At 37.3% G+C, this 17,561-nt stretch overlaps 1 protein-coding gene across 1 annotated transcript in view; it reads left to right on the forward strand.

Annotated features, from left to right (window-relative positions):
* USP24 (ubiquitin specific peptidase 24) overlaps nucleotides 1-17,561 on the forward strand; it is a 116,347-nt gene that overhangs the window by 60,841 nt on the left and 37,945 nt on the right. The window contains exons 36-41 of the mRNA XM_021716013.1: nucleotides 1,621-1,691; nucleotides 2,764-2,924; nucleotides 10,354-10,415; nucleotides 12,516-12,707; nucleotides 13,624-13,741; nucleotides 15,839-15,983. Coding sequence (XP_021571688.1) covers nucleotides 1,621-1,691; nucleotides 2,764-2,924; nucleotides 10,354-10,415; nucleotides 12,516-12,707; nucleotides 13,624-13,741; nucleotides 15,839-15,983 — 749 coding nt within the window. The remainder of the gene's footprint in view (nucleotides 1-1,620; nucleotides 1,692-2,763; nucleotides 2,925-10,353; nucleotides 10,416-12,515; nucleotides 12,708-13,623; nucleotides 13,742-15,838; nucleotides 15,984-17,561) is intronic.

Raw genomic sequence — 17,561 nt, forward strand, 5'->3', positions numbered from 1 at the left:
ACTTAGAATTTACCCTTTTATCTTTATTGTTGGCTTTGGCAAACTGGGGCTGTTACTAATCTTTCTTCACCATGAATGCACCCCAGACAGAGCTCAGTCTCTCATCATCTCTTCTGTACGTTTGTTCTCCTGGCGATCTCATCCAATTTCACAGCCTTAAATGCCATCTGTATGCTGACAATACCTACATTTGGATCTGTAGTTTGGACAGCTCTTCTGACCTCTCCACTTGGAGATCGGACAAACATCCCAAACTCCCCATTTTCAGATCTGAACTTCTAATCTTGTTGGCATCACCTGAGAGTTTTCTCAACTTAGTTAAAGGCAGTTTCATTCTCCCACTTTGCCCTCACCAAAATCCTTGATATCTTCTTCTCATACACTTCTTCTAATCTATCAGCATATCCTCCTTCAAACTCTGTCAAGATTCTACCCCTCCTGTTAGTACCCTCTGATCTTGCATTGCTTCTTGGTGGGATTATAGCAGTAGTGCCCCAACTCACCTTCCTGCTTCCACCTTTGCAGTTTATTCGCCACTCAGTTACTAGCATGAACCTTCTAAACTGTAGGTCAAGTTGTGTCACTCTTCTTTCAAAACCTTCCAGTGGCTTCTTAGTTCTCTCAGAGTAAAAGCCAAATCCTTGTTAAGACCTTCTAGGCTGACACAAACCACCCTCCTGATGATTCTGTGCTTCCACCTTCTTCTGCACTCCCCTTTACTCACTGTGCTTCAGCTACCCTGGCTGCCTCCTGTTCCCCAACACACATTCCTACCTCAAGGCACTTGCACTGGCTTTTTTCTCTCCAGTATGCTCTTTCCCATCTCTCCTCATGGCTGTCTCCCTCATCTCCTATAAGTCTTTGCTTGTGCAACATTTCCTGACCACCTTTATTTAAAAATTATAACTCTCCCCCTGCCCCATCACTACGCAAACCCCTTACCTTATTTCTCTCTCTGTCATTTATACTTTATAACATACAATATAATCTACTCGTTTATTGTTATCATTCCCTCCCCAACTAGATTATAAGCTTCATGAGGAGAGAGATTTGTCTGTTTTGTTCCCTGCTGAATCTCCAGCACCCAAACACTGCCTGATGTGTAGTAGGCCCTCAACAAGTAAACATTCAGATATGAAGTCTTAGCAACTTTACTTTTAAAAAGTATACCGACACATGGAACCCCTGCTCTTTGCTGTTTGATTTAGATTGCTTTCCTAGAATTGTTTAATTTAGAAATATTTTCAAATCAAGATGAAAAATTTATAACTTCCTTCCCAGCTTTTACCTTTTATTATTTGTAAGTTTATTTTAAACTACATTTTATAGTTCACAAGGATTGATAGTTTATCAAGGCAAGATATATTTATTCTGAAACTGGTATGTGCGAGGCATTGCACTAAAATATCAGACACAAAAATGACTAAGACATGGTTTCTTCTCTTAAGCACCTGAGAATTGTATGGGTAAATGGACAGATGTAGAAACAGTCGTAGAAGGTCCTGAGTTCTGAGTCCATGTAGAGAAAGAAACAAATTTCTGCTTACGTTGAGCTTAAGAAATTAATCAAAATTTTTTAAAAATTTGCAGCTGCATTACCTAACTTCTTATTCTTATTAGCATCTTTCTACAATTTGCCTTGTGTGGCTGATTTTATCATCGATATTCTGCTGGGATCACCAAGTGCTGAGGTAAGGATTTTTTATGTTACTTATAAAAAAACTGTTCCTATCGGGTTGTGGACTCGCTTAGATACCTGTGACATCATGGGAATCTAGAAGAGGTGGCTTCTAGTCCTCTCAGGGAGTCATAAAAAGGGGCTGCAGACCATGACAGAAAAGAAACCATTTAGACTATACTGTCCTCTCCTCCATTACCTCCTCCATATTTTACCTAAAGTTATAAGACAAATATTAATCATTAATTTACGTTTGCTTATAACAGAAGTTCCTAGCCCCCGATACCAGTCCATGGCCCGTTAGGAATCAGGCCACACAGCAGGAAGTAAGCAGTGGGTGAGCAAGCAAAGCTTCCTCTGTGTTTATAGCTGCTCCCCATTGCTCACATTACTGCTTGACTCCGCCTCCTGTCAGATCAGCAACAGCATTAGATTCTCATAGAAGCGTGACCCCTATTGTGAACTGCACATACAAAGGATCTAGGCGGCGTGCTTCTTATGAGAATCTAATGCCTGATGATCTGAGGCAGTGATGCTAGCGCTGGGGGGCGGCTGCAGATACAGATTAAAGTTAGCAGTGAGGTTTGATTGCACATACCCCTCTCCTATCCATGAAAAAATTGTCTTCCACAAAACCGGTACCTGATGCCAAAAGGAGGAAGACTGCTTGTTTATAATATAACAGAATGTTACAGCCATTGTTATACATAGTTCAACATTCATAGCTTGTAAGAGCAGTTAGTATTAAGCATCAATGTGTTAGAATCAGGAAGGACCAACTTCAAGCCATAAACTTTCATGAGATTTTATAATTACGAATTTTTTATATGATGGTGAAAATTCACTTTTTAAACACTTGGAGTTTTTTTCTTATTCTCTTTAGCATTAAGTAATAAAACTTATTAGAGTAGAATAGTAGAATAACTTGGGAAATCAGCTCTCAAACCATTTATTTTTAATTAGCCTTAGTTTATTCATTAATAACTTGTGTGAATAAATAGTGTAGACTTTGGAAGAAAGTCACTTTTTAAGCAGTCTCTACATGTTGATTGATATATGTTCTTGCTTCTAATTATGAATTTCAGATTCGCCGGGTTGCCTGTGATCAACTGTACACTCTTAGTCAGACAGACACTTCAGCTCATCCAGATGTACAGAAGCCAAATCAGTTTCTTCTAGGTGTCATTCTCACAGCTCAGTTGCCTCTCTGGTCCCCCACTAGTATTATGAGAGGAGTCAATCAGAGGTATGTAATAAAAGTGAAAAAGTTCACGTTATGCAGAGAGAAAGGATAAACAATCATTTGTATATTGCTTCCTTAGAGTCCACAGTACATTATTGAGATGACAAAAGAATGTCTCCTTTCTTCTTCTAACATTTGGACACTGAAAGAGAGGGCCTTTGTGTTTTTCTCCCCATTTAGGATAGGAGAATTAGAAGAAACACTACCAGGCTTTCTTCTCCTCCATCGTCCCCTATTCCCACTTTACCCCATCTGGTTCACCCCCCACAGAGAGAAAGGAGCTCACCTGGTTGGTGAGAGCCAGGTCACTGTACAAAGGTCATACTGATCCTAGTCTTTGTGCATCACTTTTTCAGCTCAGGTGTTTCATAGCTCCATGTCTGTAGGTGGCTGGGGCATCCTCCTACCCTTCTTTCTTGATTTTATATGTATGCCTGAACATGTCAGAGGGCTTGGGGTCCAGACTCATGGGTTAACTTAGGCAAGTCTGTTCTGTCTGCCCCGTCTTATCTCATCAGGCTAGCCTGCATGCCTGTGTTTCTCGATCTAGTCACCAGATAGGAGGTAGGAGTTCTCACACTGACTTCAGGTTTTTGCCACTTTTTCCAACTCAGCTTTACCAGACAGACAGCCCCTGCTGTGAGGCTTATGAGGGTGCCATAGAGGTTTGTGAAATCAATATCTGTTTTCCTTGTGTCTGCTTTATAAGTTAGAACCCTGGAGGGGAAGAGCTGTTGGGGCTTCTCCCAACCCCTAACATGTAAGCATCTAAATGTGAACTTTTTTTTTAATGTGGTAAAAATATGTATAACAAAATTTACCATTTTAAATATTTTTAAGTGTACAGTGTCATTTAGTATATTCACACTGGTATACAACCATTTCCAGAACATTTCCAACATTCTAAACTGAAACACAATGCCCATGAAGAAATCATTAAATAAAAGACTAATGATTTTGACTTCATGAAAATTAAAATTTCCTATGTAGGAAAATGCCTTGAAGTCAAAAGTCAATCAACAAACTGGGAAAATAGATCTATAACATATGTGATAGACAACAAGCTACTTTTGAGTTTATATATATATAAAACCATTATAAATTATTAAGCAAAAGACCAACAGCCAAATTGCAAAATGGACAAAGAATATAGAGACAGTTCAGAGACAAATGTAGATAATTTTTATCTTTAAATTTGCTAACTTTTTTATTATAATGTATACATAACATAAAATTTGTCATTTTAACCATTTTTGAATTGTATAATTTATTGGAATTGCATACACATTGTTGTGCAGCATCACCAACATTCACTTCCAAAACTTTTTGTCATCCCAAACTGAAACCTTGTACCCATTGAACAATAACTCCTGTAATCCCCTGGCAACCACCATTCTACTTTCGGTCTCTATGGATTTGACTACTTTAGGTACCACGTATATGGTTTAGCAGGATGTCCTCAAGGTTCATCTATATCATAGTGTGTGTCAGAATATCCTTCCATTTTAAAGCTGAATAATAGATCACTGTAAGCCGGGCTTGGTGGCTCAGCCTGTAATCCCGTGCCTTGGGAGGCTGAGGTGAGTGGATTGCCTGAGCCTACGGGTTCGAGACCTGCCTGGGCAACTTGTTGAGACCTCATCTCTACAATAAGTAAAAAATTAGCCGGGCGTGGTAGCGCATGCCTGTAATTCCGGCTACTTGGAAGGCTAAGGCAGAAGGATCGCCAGAGCCCAGCAGGTTGAGGCTGCAGTGGCCGGGAGCAACCACTGCACTCCAGTCTGGGTGTCAGAGTGAGACTCCAACTCAAAAAAAAAAAAAAAAAAGATCACTGTATATATCTACCATATTTTCTTGTCCATTCATCTGTAGATGGACATTTGAGTTGTTTCTACCTTTTGGCTTTTGTGAACGCTGCTATGAATATGGGTGTATAAATATCTTTGTGAGACCTTGCTATCGATTATTTTGGGTATTTACTCAGAAGTGGCATTGCTGGGTCATATGTTAATTTTTAGATTTTTTTGAGGATCCGCTGTACTTTTTTCCACGGTGGCTGTACCATTTTACTTTCCCGCTAGCATGCACAGAGGTTCTGATTTCTCCACGTCTTAGCCAACACTTGTTATTTTCTGGGGTTTTGTTATTGTTGTTTGTTTTGTTTTTTGATAGTAGCTGTCCTCATAGGTGTGAATTTATATATCATTGTGGTTTCACTTTGTGCCCATAATGATTAGTAATATTGAGCATCCTGTCATGTACTTACTGGTCATTTGTATATCTTCTTGGAGAAATATGTATTTTAAGACCTTTGCCCACTTAAAAAATTGGATTATTTTGTTGTTGAATTCTTTATATGTCCTAGATATTAATCTTTTATCAGATATTTGATGTGCAGATATTTTCTCCCATTCTGTGGATCGTCTTTTCACTTTCTTGATAATGTCCTGAGATCCACAGAAGTTTTTTATTTTGATAAAGTTCTTTTTATGTATTTTTTCTTTTGTTGCCTGTGCCTTTGCTGTCATATCCAGAAAAATATAGCCAAATCCCATGTCCCGAAGCTTTTCTCCTGTTTTCTAGGTATTTTATGGTTTTAGCTCTTAGGTGTTTGATCCATTCTGAGTTAAGTTTTGCATATGGTATAAGGTAAGGCCCAGCTTCATTCTTTTTCATGTCAGTATCCAGTTTTTCCAGAACCATTTAAAACAATGCTATCCTTTTCCCCATTAAATGGTTATGGTACCCTTGTTGAAAATCATGACCATATTTTTTAGTTATTTATTTCTGTTCCATTGGTCTATATGTCTGTCTTTATGTCAGTACAATACTGTTTTGATTACTGTAACATTGTAATAAGTTTGAAATCAGAAGATGTGAGTTCTCTAACTTAGTTCTTCTTTTTCCAGATTGATTTGGTTACTTGGGGGTCCCTTAAGATTCCATCTGAATTTTAGAATAAGTTTTTCTATTTTTTGTAATTTTTGTTGGGACAATAGGGATTTTGTTGAATCTGTAGAAGACTTTGGATAGTAGTGACTTTTTAACAAAATTTAGTCTTCTAATCCATGAACACTGGGTATTTTTTCATTTTTCTATGTCAACTTTAATTTCTTTCAACAATGTTTATAGTTTTCACTGTACAAGTCTTTTTTTTCTTTGGTTTAATTGATTGCTATGTATTCTTTCTGATGCTATTGTAAATGGGATTGTTTTCTTGGTTTCTTTTTCAGAGTGTTCATTGTTAGTGTAAGAAATGCAACTGATTTTTGTGTGTTGATTTTGTGTTCTGCAACTTTGCTGAATTCATCTATGAGTTCTGACAGTTTCTTTTATGGACACTTAAGTGTTTTTTATATAATATCATGTCCTCTGCAAACAAGTAATTGTACTTCTCCCTTTTCTTTCTTTTTTTTTTTTTTTTTGAGTTGGAGTCTCACTCCGTCGCCCAGATTGGAGTGCAATGGCCACTCCCGGCCACCGCAGCCTCGACCTGCTGGGCTCCAGTGATCCTTCCGCCTCAGCCTTCCAAGTAGCTGGAATTACAGGCGTGCGCTACCAGGCCCAGCTAATCTTTTGATTTATTGTAGATATGAGGTCTCACCAAGTTGCCCAGGCAGGTCTCGAACCCATGGGCTCAGGCAATCCACTCACCTCAGCCTCCCAAGGCGCAGTATTACAACCTGATCCACCAAGCCTGGCTTCCCTTTTCAACTTGTATGCTTTTTATAGCTTTTTATTGCTCTGGCTAGAACCTTCAATACTGTGTTGAATAGAAGTGGTAAAAGCAAGCATCCTTGTACCTGCTTTTAAGATAAAAGCTTCTGGTATGTTAGCTGTGCGTTTTTCATGTGGCCTTTATTATGTTGAGGTAGTTTGCTTCTGTTTGTAGTTTGTTGAGTGTCTTTAATCATGAAAGTGGATTAATTTTTGTCAAATGCCTTTTCTGCCTTGATTGAGATGATCGTGTAATTTTTTCCCCCTTCTTTCTGTTAATGTGGTATTACATTGATTTTCATGTTTGGACATACGTATATTCCAGGAGTCAGTCCTGCTCGTTCATGGCATGTAATCCTTTAAAGGTACTGCTGAATTTGGTTTGCTAGTGTTGTGTTGAGGATTTTTGCATCAGCATTTATCAGGGATATTGGTCTGTAGTTTTCCTGTGGTATCTTTGTCTGGCTTTGGTATTAGGGTAATGCTGGCCTCATAAAATGGGTTAGGAAGTGTTACATCCTTTTCAATATTTTTAGGAAGAGTTTGACGAAGAATTGGTGTTAACTATTCTCTAAGTATTTGATGGAATTCATCAGCGGAGTCTTTGATGGAATTCATCAGCGGTCCAAGGTTTTCCTTTATAAAGAGATTCTATCTCCTTGCTGAATAGGTTTATTCAGCTTTTTTGTTTCTTTCTGATTCAGTCTTGGTAGGTTTTGGTTTTGTGTTTCTAGGAATTTGTCCGTTTCATCTTGGTTATTCAATTTGTTGGCATGCAGTTGCTTATAGTACTCTTTTATATCCTTTTTTATTTCTGTAAAATTGGTAGTAATATACCCACTTTCATTTTTGGGTTTAGTAATTTGAACCTTCTCACTCTTTTTTTCTTAGTAAATCTAGCTAAAGTTTTGTCAATTTTATTGATCTTGTCAAAGAACCAACTTTGCTTTCGGTTTTATTTCTTTCTATTCTCTGTTTTACTTATTCCCACCCTACTCTTTATTTTCTTTCTTCTGCTGACTTTAAGTTTAGTTTGTTCTTTTTTTCCTAGTTCCTTAGGTATAAAGTTAGGTTGTTGACTTGATATCTTTCTTATTGTTTAATATAAACATTTATAGCTATAAATATCTTTTGGAAAGTACTTCTTTAATGCATTGCACAATTTTGGAAATATAGTTTTGTTTTCATTTGTCTCAGGATTTTTTTTTGTCTTCACCTGTCTTGTAGTTCCTTCTTACAGGTCTAACAAATAGTTCTGTGAGTGAAGCAAAACCACGGTTAGTCTGTGAGGCGTTTCCCGTGATGTGTAGGCTACAGGAAAGCCCCATCGGGATAAATCTCATGTCTCAGGATATCTAATTTTCCTTGTGATTTCTTTGATCCATGCTTGACTTTTTTAATATCTGTGTTTTCTAGATATAAGATGTATAATCTACACAGCTCTCTTGAATAGAGGTATAATTTTATCTGTTGTTTGCAAGTCTTTATTACAGGATTAAATGTGTGTATCAACATTTTTTATGTTCTCATGCACTTTCCTTTTTTTTGAGTGGACTTTCTAATATGTGGAGATTTCTGGCCCACCATATCTAAGTCTCTATGTAAATATTATTTTGAAGCATTTAACCGTCTGTTTTAACATTCTAAATGTCTAAATAAGGAAGAAGTTAGAATTTTGGTTTCTGAGATAAGATCATTGTAGGTGACTTATAAATGTTAAAAATTTTGCCAAAGCTTAAAATTATGTTACAGTTTACCATAAAGATTTAAGCTGAATTAGACATTGGCTGTATGTTTCTCGTAATGAAAAATAATTCATTAATGGTATAAAATCAGATTTCAGAGAATGATTTCCCTCAGTTAACATCTAAATTAAAGCTGTAGAAATTTCTTTTTTTGTGTGTCCTTGTATACTTTTTACTTTAGAATTCCAACTTTTCCTAGTTAAAATTTTCCTAAACAGATTATCTTTTAATTTGAAAGACCAATAGTTCTTTAGTTGCATTGTTTAAACCATTTTGCGAGTTTGATTTAATATTAAATCCTTCTAAGCGTTAGGAAAGAAGCAGAAAACGTTAGATGAGATTGTTGACACAGACTCTCAAAAAAAAAATCTCTTTTAAAAATGTGTTGAATATAGTTATTTAATCTCACATAAAATTGAATTTTTAATGATGTGTTTGCATAATTTTGAAAATTGTGTCTCATGACTTTCTTTAATGCCCAAGTTTGGTACATACTGTCCCTTAATAGTAATGGTGATGATTAATAGTGGTTATCGTGGGCTAGTCATGTACCACACAACATGCTAAATTCTTTATATGCATTTATCTTTTACTACTCAGAATGGCCTAATGAGTTTGACAGTTTCATTATCTTCATTTTTTTATAACCATGATTCTTGGTGTATTATATATTCTCATCATTAGTTTATGCTTGAGTCTTTTATGTTTGTGTATGCGCTTTTATTTCTAATACTGTAGTAAGCATTTTAGAAATTAGAAAACTGAGAGTTAAAAGTGAAATAAGTTTTCCATGGGACACCCAGCTATAAGTAGTGGAGCCAGTATTAAAACCAGTGTTCGTCTGATTCTAAAACCTGTGCCTGTTAACTACATAATTGCAAAAAAAGCCTCTTTGATTATCCTCCATAAAATAGTTTCCCTTTCTCCTCTCCCTCTGCTTTATTTTTCTTCTTAGTGCTTATCATCACTTGACATATGTGTATATTTTTAATTTGTTGTCTGTCTCCCTTGGTTTTTTGTTCATTGTTCCCCTAAAATGGTGCCAGGCATTTGGTAGGTTCTCAGTAGTTATTGGTTGATACTTCCTTTTTTTTTTTTGAGTTGGAGTCTCATTCTGTCACCCAGGCTGGAGTGCAGTGGCATGCACGCTCACAGACACCGCAGCCTCGACCTGCTGGGCTCAGGTGATCCTTCCACCCAGCCTTTCAAGTAGCTAGAACTATAGGCAACCACCACCATGCCCTACTAATTTTTTTTTTTTTTTTTTGAGTTGGAGTCTCACTGTCGCCCAGACTGGAGTGCAGTGGCCGCTCCCGGCCACCGCAGCCTAGACCTGCTGGGCTCCGGTGATCCTTCCACCTCAGCCTTCCAAGTATCTGTAACTACTTGCACATGCTACCACGCCCAGCTAATGTTTTTTATTTATGGTAGAGATGAGGTCTTACCTGCCCAGGGGGTTCTCGAATCTGCGGGCTCAGGAAATCCACTCACCTCAGCCTCCCAAAGGCGCGGGATTACAGGCTGAGCCTCCGAGCCTGGCTCTAATTTTTTATTTATTGTAGAGACGAGGTCTCGCCGAGTTACCCCGGCTGGTCTCACCTGCGCGCTTGTTCACTTGCCTAGGCCTCCCAAAGTGCTGGGATTACAGGCTGAGCCACTGAGCCCGGCTTGGTTGATATTTCAATGAATGAATGTAACCAGCATATTATGTATGCAAGTCAGTGCATATGTTCTTTTAAAATGTGACAGATTTAGTGTTTCTCTCTCTTTACACTGTTATTCCTATAATGTATCTGCATTAGTAAAATCATCAATGTGCTTTGGCTTATGTACAGAATTTGAATTAATAGAAAAGTTGCTTTATGTTTAGGAAAAAGATCTTGCTTGTTGTTATATGAACTCCTTACAAGGAAAATACTTTTTATTTTCAAATCAATCTCTTTTTAGTAACTGAAACCTTTCTTTTTTAGGCTGTTATCTCAGTGTATGGAGTATTTTGATTTGAGATGCCAATTATTAGATGATCTGACAAGTAAGTAAATGTCTGATTTGTGGGACAGAGGCTCATATTACACTGTAATTTTTTAATTACACTAATGAAGAACTATTATGAAGGGTCTTTCTCTTTAGGCTTCTGATAATTTTAATGGTTGAAAAATTAATGGAAAGAGGGATTTTTTTAATGAGGCATATTGGTTAGGTAATCAAAGTAACAATGTTATAAATTCTCTTGTTAGTAGGTTGAGATTTAGTCATCTGTACTTTTTTTTTTTTTTTTTTGAGTTGGAGTCTTACTCTGCCGCCCAGACTGGAGTGCAGTGGCCACTCCCAGCCACCGCAGCCTCGACCTGCTGGGCTCCGGCGATTCTTCCGCCTTAGCCTTCCGAGTAGCCGGAATCACAGGCATGCACTACCACGCCCAGCTGATTTTTTGATTTATTGTAGAGATGAGGTCTCGCTACCCAGGCGGGTCTCGAACCCAAGGCTCAGGCAATCCACTCACCTCAGCCTCCCAAAGGCACAGGATTACAGGCTGAGCCACCGAGCCCGGCTCATCTGTACTTTTAAGTAATGTAAATGTATGTTGGAATGTTCTGTGTAAATTTTAGTTCAAATCAAGAGTTTGTAAGTTTATTCTCCATTCATTACACAAAGAATTTGCTTCAGCTTATAGGAAATTAATAAAGTAAAAAGTCAGGGTCAACAAAAATATTAATTGGAAAGAATGTTAAGGCCAGGAGGAAGAAAATACTTGGTATATATGCAGACTCTAGAACCCCACCCAGAGTCTGGCTGTGTGGTTCTTGGAAGCCAAAGGTAAAAAGGAAGCAGCATATAGTTAGTTGTTCTCAGTACCCTGTAAGAAAAAAATAGAATCATTTCTCAAAAGGAGCACTTAAGTCTAAAAGAAACTTCATACAAACATCTTCACATAATGGACACATAAAGATGTCATGACTAATAATCCCCAGCAACATGTCTATGGTAGTAGGTACCTTCATTAGTTTCCCAAGTGTCCTTCAAAAACAGAAGGCATGGTGCTCTGAATGATGCAGTTGACCTTATATAGTCTGAATGTATGTCTTGACTTAGGGAAAAGATCTGTTGGATCTAGATGGACCGCATGACCCCCAATAGTCTAGTCTAGTGATTTCCAGCCAGGGTGCCAGGGAAAGCCAGCCAGCAGCCATTCAGGATTTGCTCCTTGCTGTGCTTGTTGAGGACTGGCTACTCACATGCAACTTCCAAATGTTGTTGAGAAATAAATGGGGGATCCACGTCTCTTATTGAGAACTTGGGAGGTGAAGGGAATTAATATATCTTGAAACAAACAATATTTACCAATTCTAGCATATTTTCCATAAGCCAAGGCCTATATTCGGCACTTTATACATAGCACCCTGCAGTGTAGGTGTTAGCCCCATTGCATAAATAAGGAAACAGGATCACACAGTGAGTAAATGATAGAGACATGGTTTGTATCTGGTGTCAAACCAACTCTGACGGACTTGAAGTGTCCTTCTTCCCCTCACGGAAGTGAAGCTGCTTACTTCTTAGTGTAGTGCAGTGAAAGTAGAGCATAATCGCTCTTCCTTTCCTCTCCATTCCAACTTCCAGTATGGAATTATGCTTTAAATTGTGTTTGAAGGGAAGGGAGATACTTAATATAAAAGAATGGAATTGTTCTCAGGAGTTTGGCTCGTTGTTTAGAAACATGGATTCTGTCTGTTATGCTTTTGTTTTGACCTCTTGCAAAATTCAGCTTCCCTTGGTTTAGGTGACACTGCAGGAGTGTTGCTTCTCCTTAGACGCTCCGTCCCTTCCTTCTCTACAAGAGTTTGTTCCCTGGGATATCTGCTAACACTACCAAACCAAGAACTTCTTGAGAGCAAGAGTTGTCTCTTTCGCTGTCTGCCCTCAGCATATCGCACAGTGACTACCACGTACGAATGAGGGGCCGTCATAGTCCCTGTAGGCAGCAGCTGTAGCCTGCTGTTTATTAATGACAACTTTTTTAAGATCCATGAAGTGAAAACTTGGGACTTGACTTTGCTTACTTTAACTTGGGACCTCAGTGCCATAAAGGAAAATCCTTTTTTTCTTTGTAATGAACTTTTCCTCCCCTTCTTAGCTTCAGAAATGGAACAGTTAAGAATCAGCCCAGCTACCATGCTTGAAGATGAGATTACCTGGCTAGATAACTTTGAACCTAATCGCACAGCTGAATGTGAGACCAGTGAAGCGGACAACATCTTATTGGCAGGGCACTTACGCCTCATTAAGACCCTTCTTTCACTCTGTGGGGCAGAAAAGGAAATGCTTGGTAATTATTGCTTTATCTTATCATGTGGCAGTTCTCAGTTATTACTATAGGCCGTGTGTAATTGGGAAAATAAGACAAGTGCTAAGCATTCCATGGGAAGTTGACCCTTCAGATAGGAGGAATTTGTCTGGAATTTTAGTGAGTAACAAACTTAAGGTATATTTTACCTATGTCATTAAACCACATAGAGATTTCTACAGTGTTCAAAATGGTTGGATTATGTAACTTTTAATACCAAGTAAAAATTATAATTCAAAGTAGGGTTTTCTCTTTTTGCTGTTATGCACTTTATAATTTATTGTCTATCTTACTTCTTTTAAGGGTGATTCTCGTCTGGGGAGGCAGCCCCCAACTACCATCTCCCTTTGGTGTGGTACCTAAGAGAGTCTCTTGGGATACACATGTACTTTGTAAAGGCTTATTTACTATTATAAATTCAAAAAACAAAACTATCACTTTTATAACACAAACCAAGCTGTACAAAATCTTCCTGGCTAAGAGTGATTCTTAACCAGGAAGAGAAAGGCATATCATTTTAACCTAAAGAAGGCAAAATTTTTAAAGTTTCAAAAAACATTATGTGGACTCCCCTATGCCCAGAGTTCCGGCACTTGCATTTCTAAAGTGAAAGCTTGACTCCTTTACTGTAATGTAGACTCATAGAGGAAGATACCCTCACTTGTCTATATTTGTATCGTGCTGTCCCCTAGCCTTCCCACCCATCCTGCCCCTCCACCCCACAGAACTTTGACATACAGTTAGTGCTGAAAAATAAACAGTTAATTAAACTGAATGCCCTGCCATGGGTGACCTCGGGTGCCTTTGCTGCTCTGATAGGAAAGTGCGAGAATAGGATCTTTTACTCAAAATATGTGTTCTTCTTCAACATGAATATGAATATTATGCTCTGTTCCAGGTTCATCACTCATTAAACCGTTGTTAGATGACTTCCTTTTCCGAGCTTCTAGAATTATTTTAAATAGTCATTCTCCAGCTGGCAGTGCCGCCATCAGTCAACAGGACTTTCATCCAAAGTATGGAAAATGCACGTTGTGTTCAGTTTTGGTAAAAATTCTAATTCAAAACTTTAGTCCAAAAAGATTTTCTTAACTTAGAGTTCGTCTTCCACGTGTGAGTGTGTGTATCCTACAAGATATCCACTATTCAGGAAGTGCATGTCAAGGGGCTTAGCATAAAACCTGCCTGGCACACGGTCAGCACGGTACCGTTATCATCATCAGAGTGGAAGAGGAAATAATCATGTGGCTACTTTGGTCAGTGACAGACTCCAAGAGAAACAGAAGTTTTAAGAATTATGTCCAAAGTAAAAGTAAATAGTCTCTGAGTAAAATCTTGAGGGTCTTGTAGGAGAAAAGGACAGGTGCTTTAGTGCATGAACTTTGACGTTTGCTGAGTATTGACTGTGTTCTGATAATTTCACCTGCTAGTGATTTATTATAATAGTAATATTGGAATCAAATTTTATGTTAGCTTTTATGGGTACAAATTTGAAAGATCTCTTCGTAATGTTGACTTGAGTGATTTTTATACTATAGAGATAGGAAGAGGAGGCAACTTCAAGCTGCCATCTCATTTACTCTGAATCTAACTTATTTGTTCTTTTCTTATGAAAACCAGAGTTAACTGAGTAATTCTGAAGAAACTGAGGATTTGGTATTTACAGTGAAAAAGATTCCTACACAATTTCAGTGGTTATTGAAATGGGCAAGGCAATAATAAACAATATTTTGTGGAATCTTAAGAGGTATCTTATCATGTATAAATATTTATCTTCTGAGAGATTCCTTATTAGCAAAATACGTTTTAGGTTAAAAAAAATCCTTCATTAGAACTCTTGGGGTGTCCCTCAGGCTACGATTCCTATCCTCATTCCTATCCATCTTGTTCTAGAAGATATCATACTAGGACGGTGGGAGTCTTTTGTGAAAGCAGCAGAAATAAATGAATATTTTGATTTTCAGTAAACACAAAAAATAAATCTTCAGCAGTTTTATTTGAAAGTAATTTCCCCATAAATTAAGGAGAGTTTTTTTTACTCACATATGATTCCTTGAATAGAAAAGGAAACATGTTTTAACCCTTCCCAGTGTACTGAATTGTGTTTATTTATCACAGTGACTCCCAGCCTTTTCCTACCAAAACCTTAAAGCAAGAAAGAGATTTAAAATACATAGAAACTCTTTTCAAAAATGATGTTATTTTTATATTAAAACAACGTCTTAATGTTTGACCTGTGTATATGATACCTCCCTATTCATTTCTTACCTTTCCTTTGCAATCCATGAGTCCAGACAAGAAGCAAAGAACAGTGCCAGCTCCATGACCATTGTCCTCGGTCCCTGGTGCAGTGCCATAACCCCCTCTGGAACACTCCCTCCATTCCAAAGTGTTTTTGTCAGAGGCTGGATGTCCTCTTTTCTGTGTATCCTTCCTAACCTGTGATCCCCTCAGTAGTGCAAGGTGGCATAGGCTACAGTGAAGAAATGACCATCTATCTCCAAAATGCTTTCACTACAAGGCAGGCAATATGGGAAGCCTTTGATTTCATGCAGAATGCTTGCTAGTTTCTTTTATGTCACTTTAAACAAATTGATTTGGCAAACTATGTTTTTTCCATCTTCATTTTTTCAGCAGAGTGGAAAGTTGATTCATGTCATTGAAGAATTTTTTATCTTCAGACACATAAAATGTTTATGGGTATCTGTTCTGATTTACATAGATTTCTTTTTCTGCCAATTAGATATTTAAATTGCAGGGTGATAGTGACAAAAATCTTTCTTCCTACTTATTTTAATTGAAAGATAGTTATTCCCATGTTGTATTTAACTACAGAGTTCTCTGGCTCCTTCAAGTGTTGCTGATTCATTTCTTAGAAAAGAATACTCGAGTCAGAAGTGCAAGAATTTTGCTACTTTATCATCAGGTCATGAAGATATTTATCTCTAAAGTATATTCATCCCTCCTGTATTCATGACCTCTAGGTTACTAGATCTTTGGGTTAGACCTGTGTTTGAGGAGTTGCTACACTTTCACTTGAAATGTTAATTAGTTTAATGAACAATTTAAGTAGTTAATCATTGTTGAAATTGACTTGTGTCTTTTGTTTTTAGATGTAGTACAGCAAATAGCCGATTGGCAGCCTATGAAGTCCTTGTAATGTTGGCTGATAGTTCACCTTCAAATCTTCAAATTATTATAAAAGAACTGCTTTCTATGCATCATCAGCCTGACCCTGCTCTTACCAAGGAGTTTGATGTAAGTTTTCTAGACCTTGATGCATTTAATTTTTTAGAATGATCTCTTAAATATATCATTTCAAGACTATGTTTGCATTCTCCTAACCATAGAGTATTATTCTTTTGCTTACTGTATTCACATACTCAAATCAGCTATAAACTGTAGTATCACTCTAATGCACTAAGTATATTACAGAATGGTACTCTTTTAATTAAAGTGAAAGGGCCTTTTCAAGTTGGTCAATAGTTATTCTTAGTAAAAAGTAGCATTCCAAACTATTTTTTGAGTATCTTTATGTTTGGCATAGTCCCAGGCACTAAAGATACAAAGTCAGATAAACGTTGGCTATGTCACAGTGCAGACTATGTTAAGTTAAATTCAACAAAGCTTTATTGAGTTTAGTAAGTGATAGGAGATGTGTTAGGCTTTTGGAGCTCAAAAATGAAAATAGGATCTCAGCCCTTGAGCAAGTCAGTGTATCAAAGAAGAGACAGGCTCATAAAGCAGATAATTTCAATATAATGCAGTTCAGTATAAGATAGAGGTATGTCTCAAATGCTCCACTAACACACAGAGGCACTTCCCCACTAGCTGGTGGTGTCTCAGAAAGCTTCTTAGAGAAGAGACTTAAAGCACAGCTTTAGACGAGTGAGCCAGTTGAAGCAAAGTGAGAAGTCATTCCATTCCAGCAGCAAGAAGAGTATGAGCCAAACTATGGAGCCATAAACAGTTTAGCGTATGCTGAGATCTGCAAGAGAAGTATGTTGCAGGAATACCAGACCAAGAGTGAAAGGGCACTTTAAAAGCTGCCTTTTGCATTCTCCTCTAACATCATAAAAAGTCAGACTTACCCTTTAGATGCCTTAGTTCAGTAGTAGGGAATATACAGATTAGGCAGGAAAGGAAGTGAGGACGGGTGTCCTAGATAAAGGAAATAGCACATTAAAGACAGAAATGTAAGCGCACATGAATTGGAAATGACTTTGATTAATAATGCTTATTTTAATTTATAATGCTATGTTTTAGCTTAATATGCAGTTATTTAATAATAAGATTTAAGTGAACATTTTAATTTTTTGTTAAAGCTGGGATTATACTAACATAATAGAGAAAATATTTGTGTTAGGTACATACATTTTTAGCACTGTTATAAACCAGTTTTTCTTATTTTGTAAAAATACAAATAATTTTTTTATTAAAAATCTATGCTTTGGACTATAAGTAAATTTCATTGTTAATTAGATCTTATAAATCTGCTCTAAATGTATGTCTGATGTTAATGAAAAGTATGTAATATTTAGCAATTCCTTGAGGTCTGAAAGACTTCATCTAGTTGATTATTACATGGACACAAATACTTGATATGTGCAGATAACATGATGCTGGTCATGGCATGAGAACCAGTATCTTGCTGTAAGAGCATTTCAAAGTGTCTAATTACAATATCCTTTTGCACTTGGAGAAATGCTGTGTTGAACTTCATCCAAGATGCCTTTTCTGGGTTGTTTCTGATCAGAAAGCACTATACTGGGGTCTACATTAGTTTAAAACATCTCTAAATTTAATGATAGGGTATCTACCTATTTAATTGTATGT

The sequence above is a fragment of the Carlito syrichta genome, unplaced genomic scaffold (genome assembly GCF_000164805.1).
Source record: "Carlito syrichta isolate Samal-C Ts95f unplaced genomic scaffold, Tarsius_syrichta-2.0.1 Scaffold103356, whole genome shotgun sequence".
Lineage (NCBI taxonomy): Eukaryota > Metazoa > Chordata > Mammalia > Primates > Tarsiidae > Carlito > Carlito syrichta.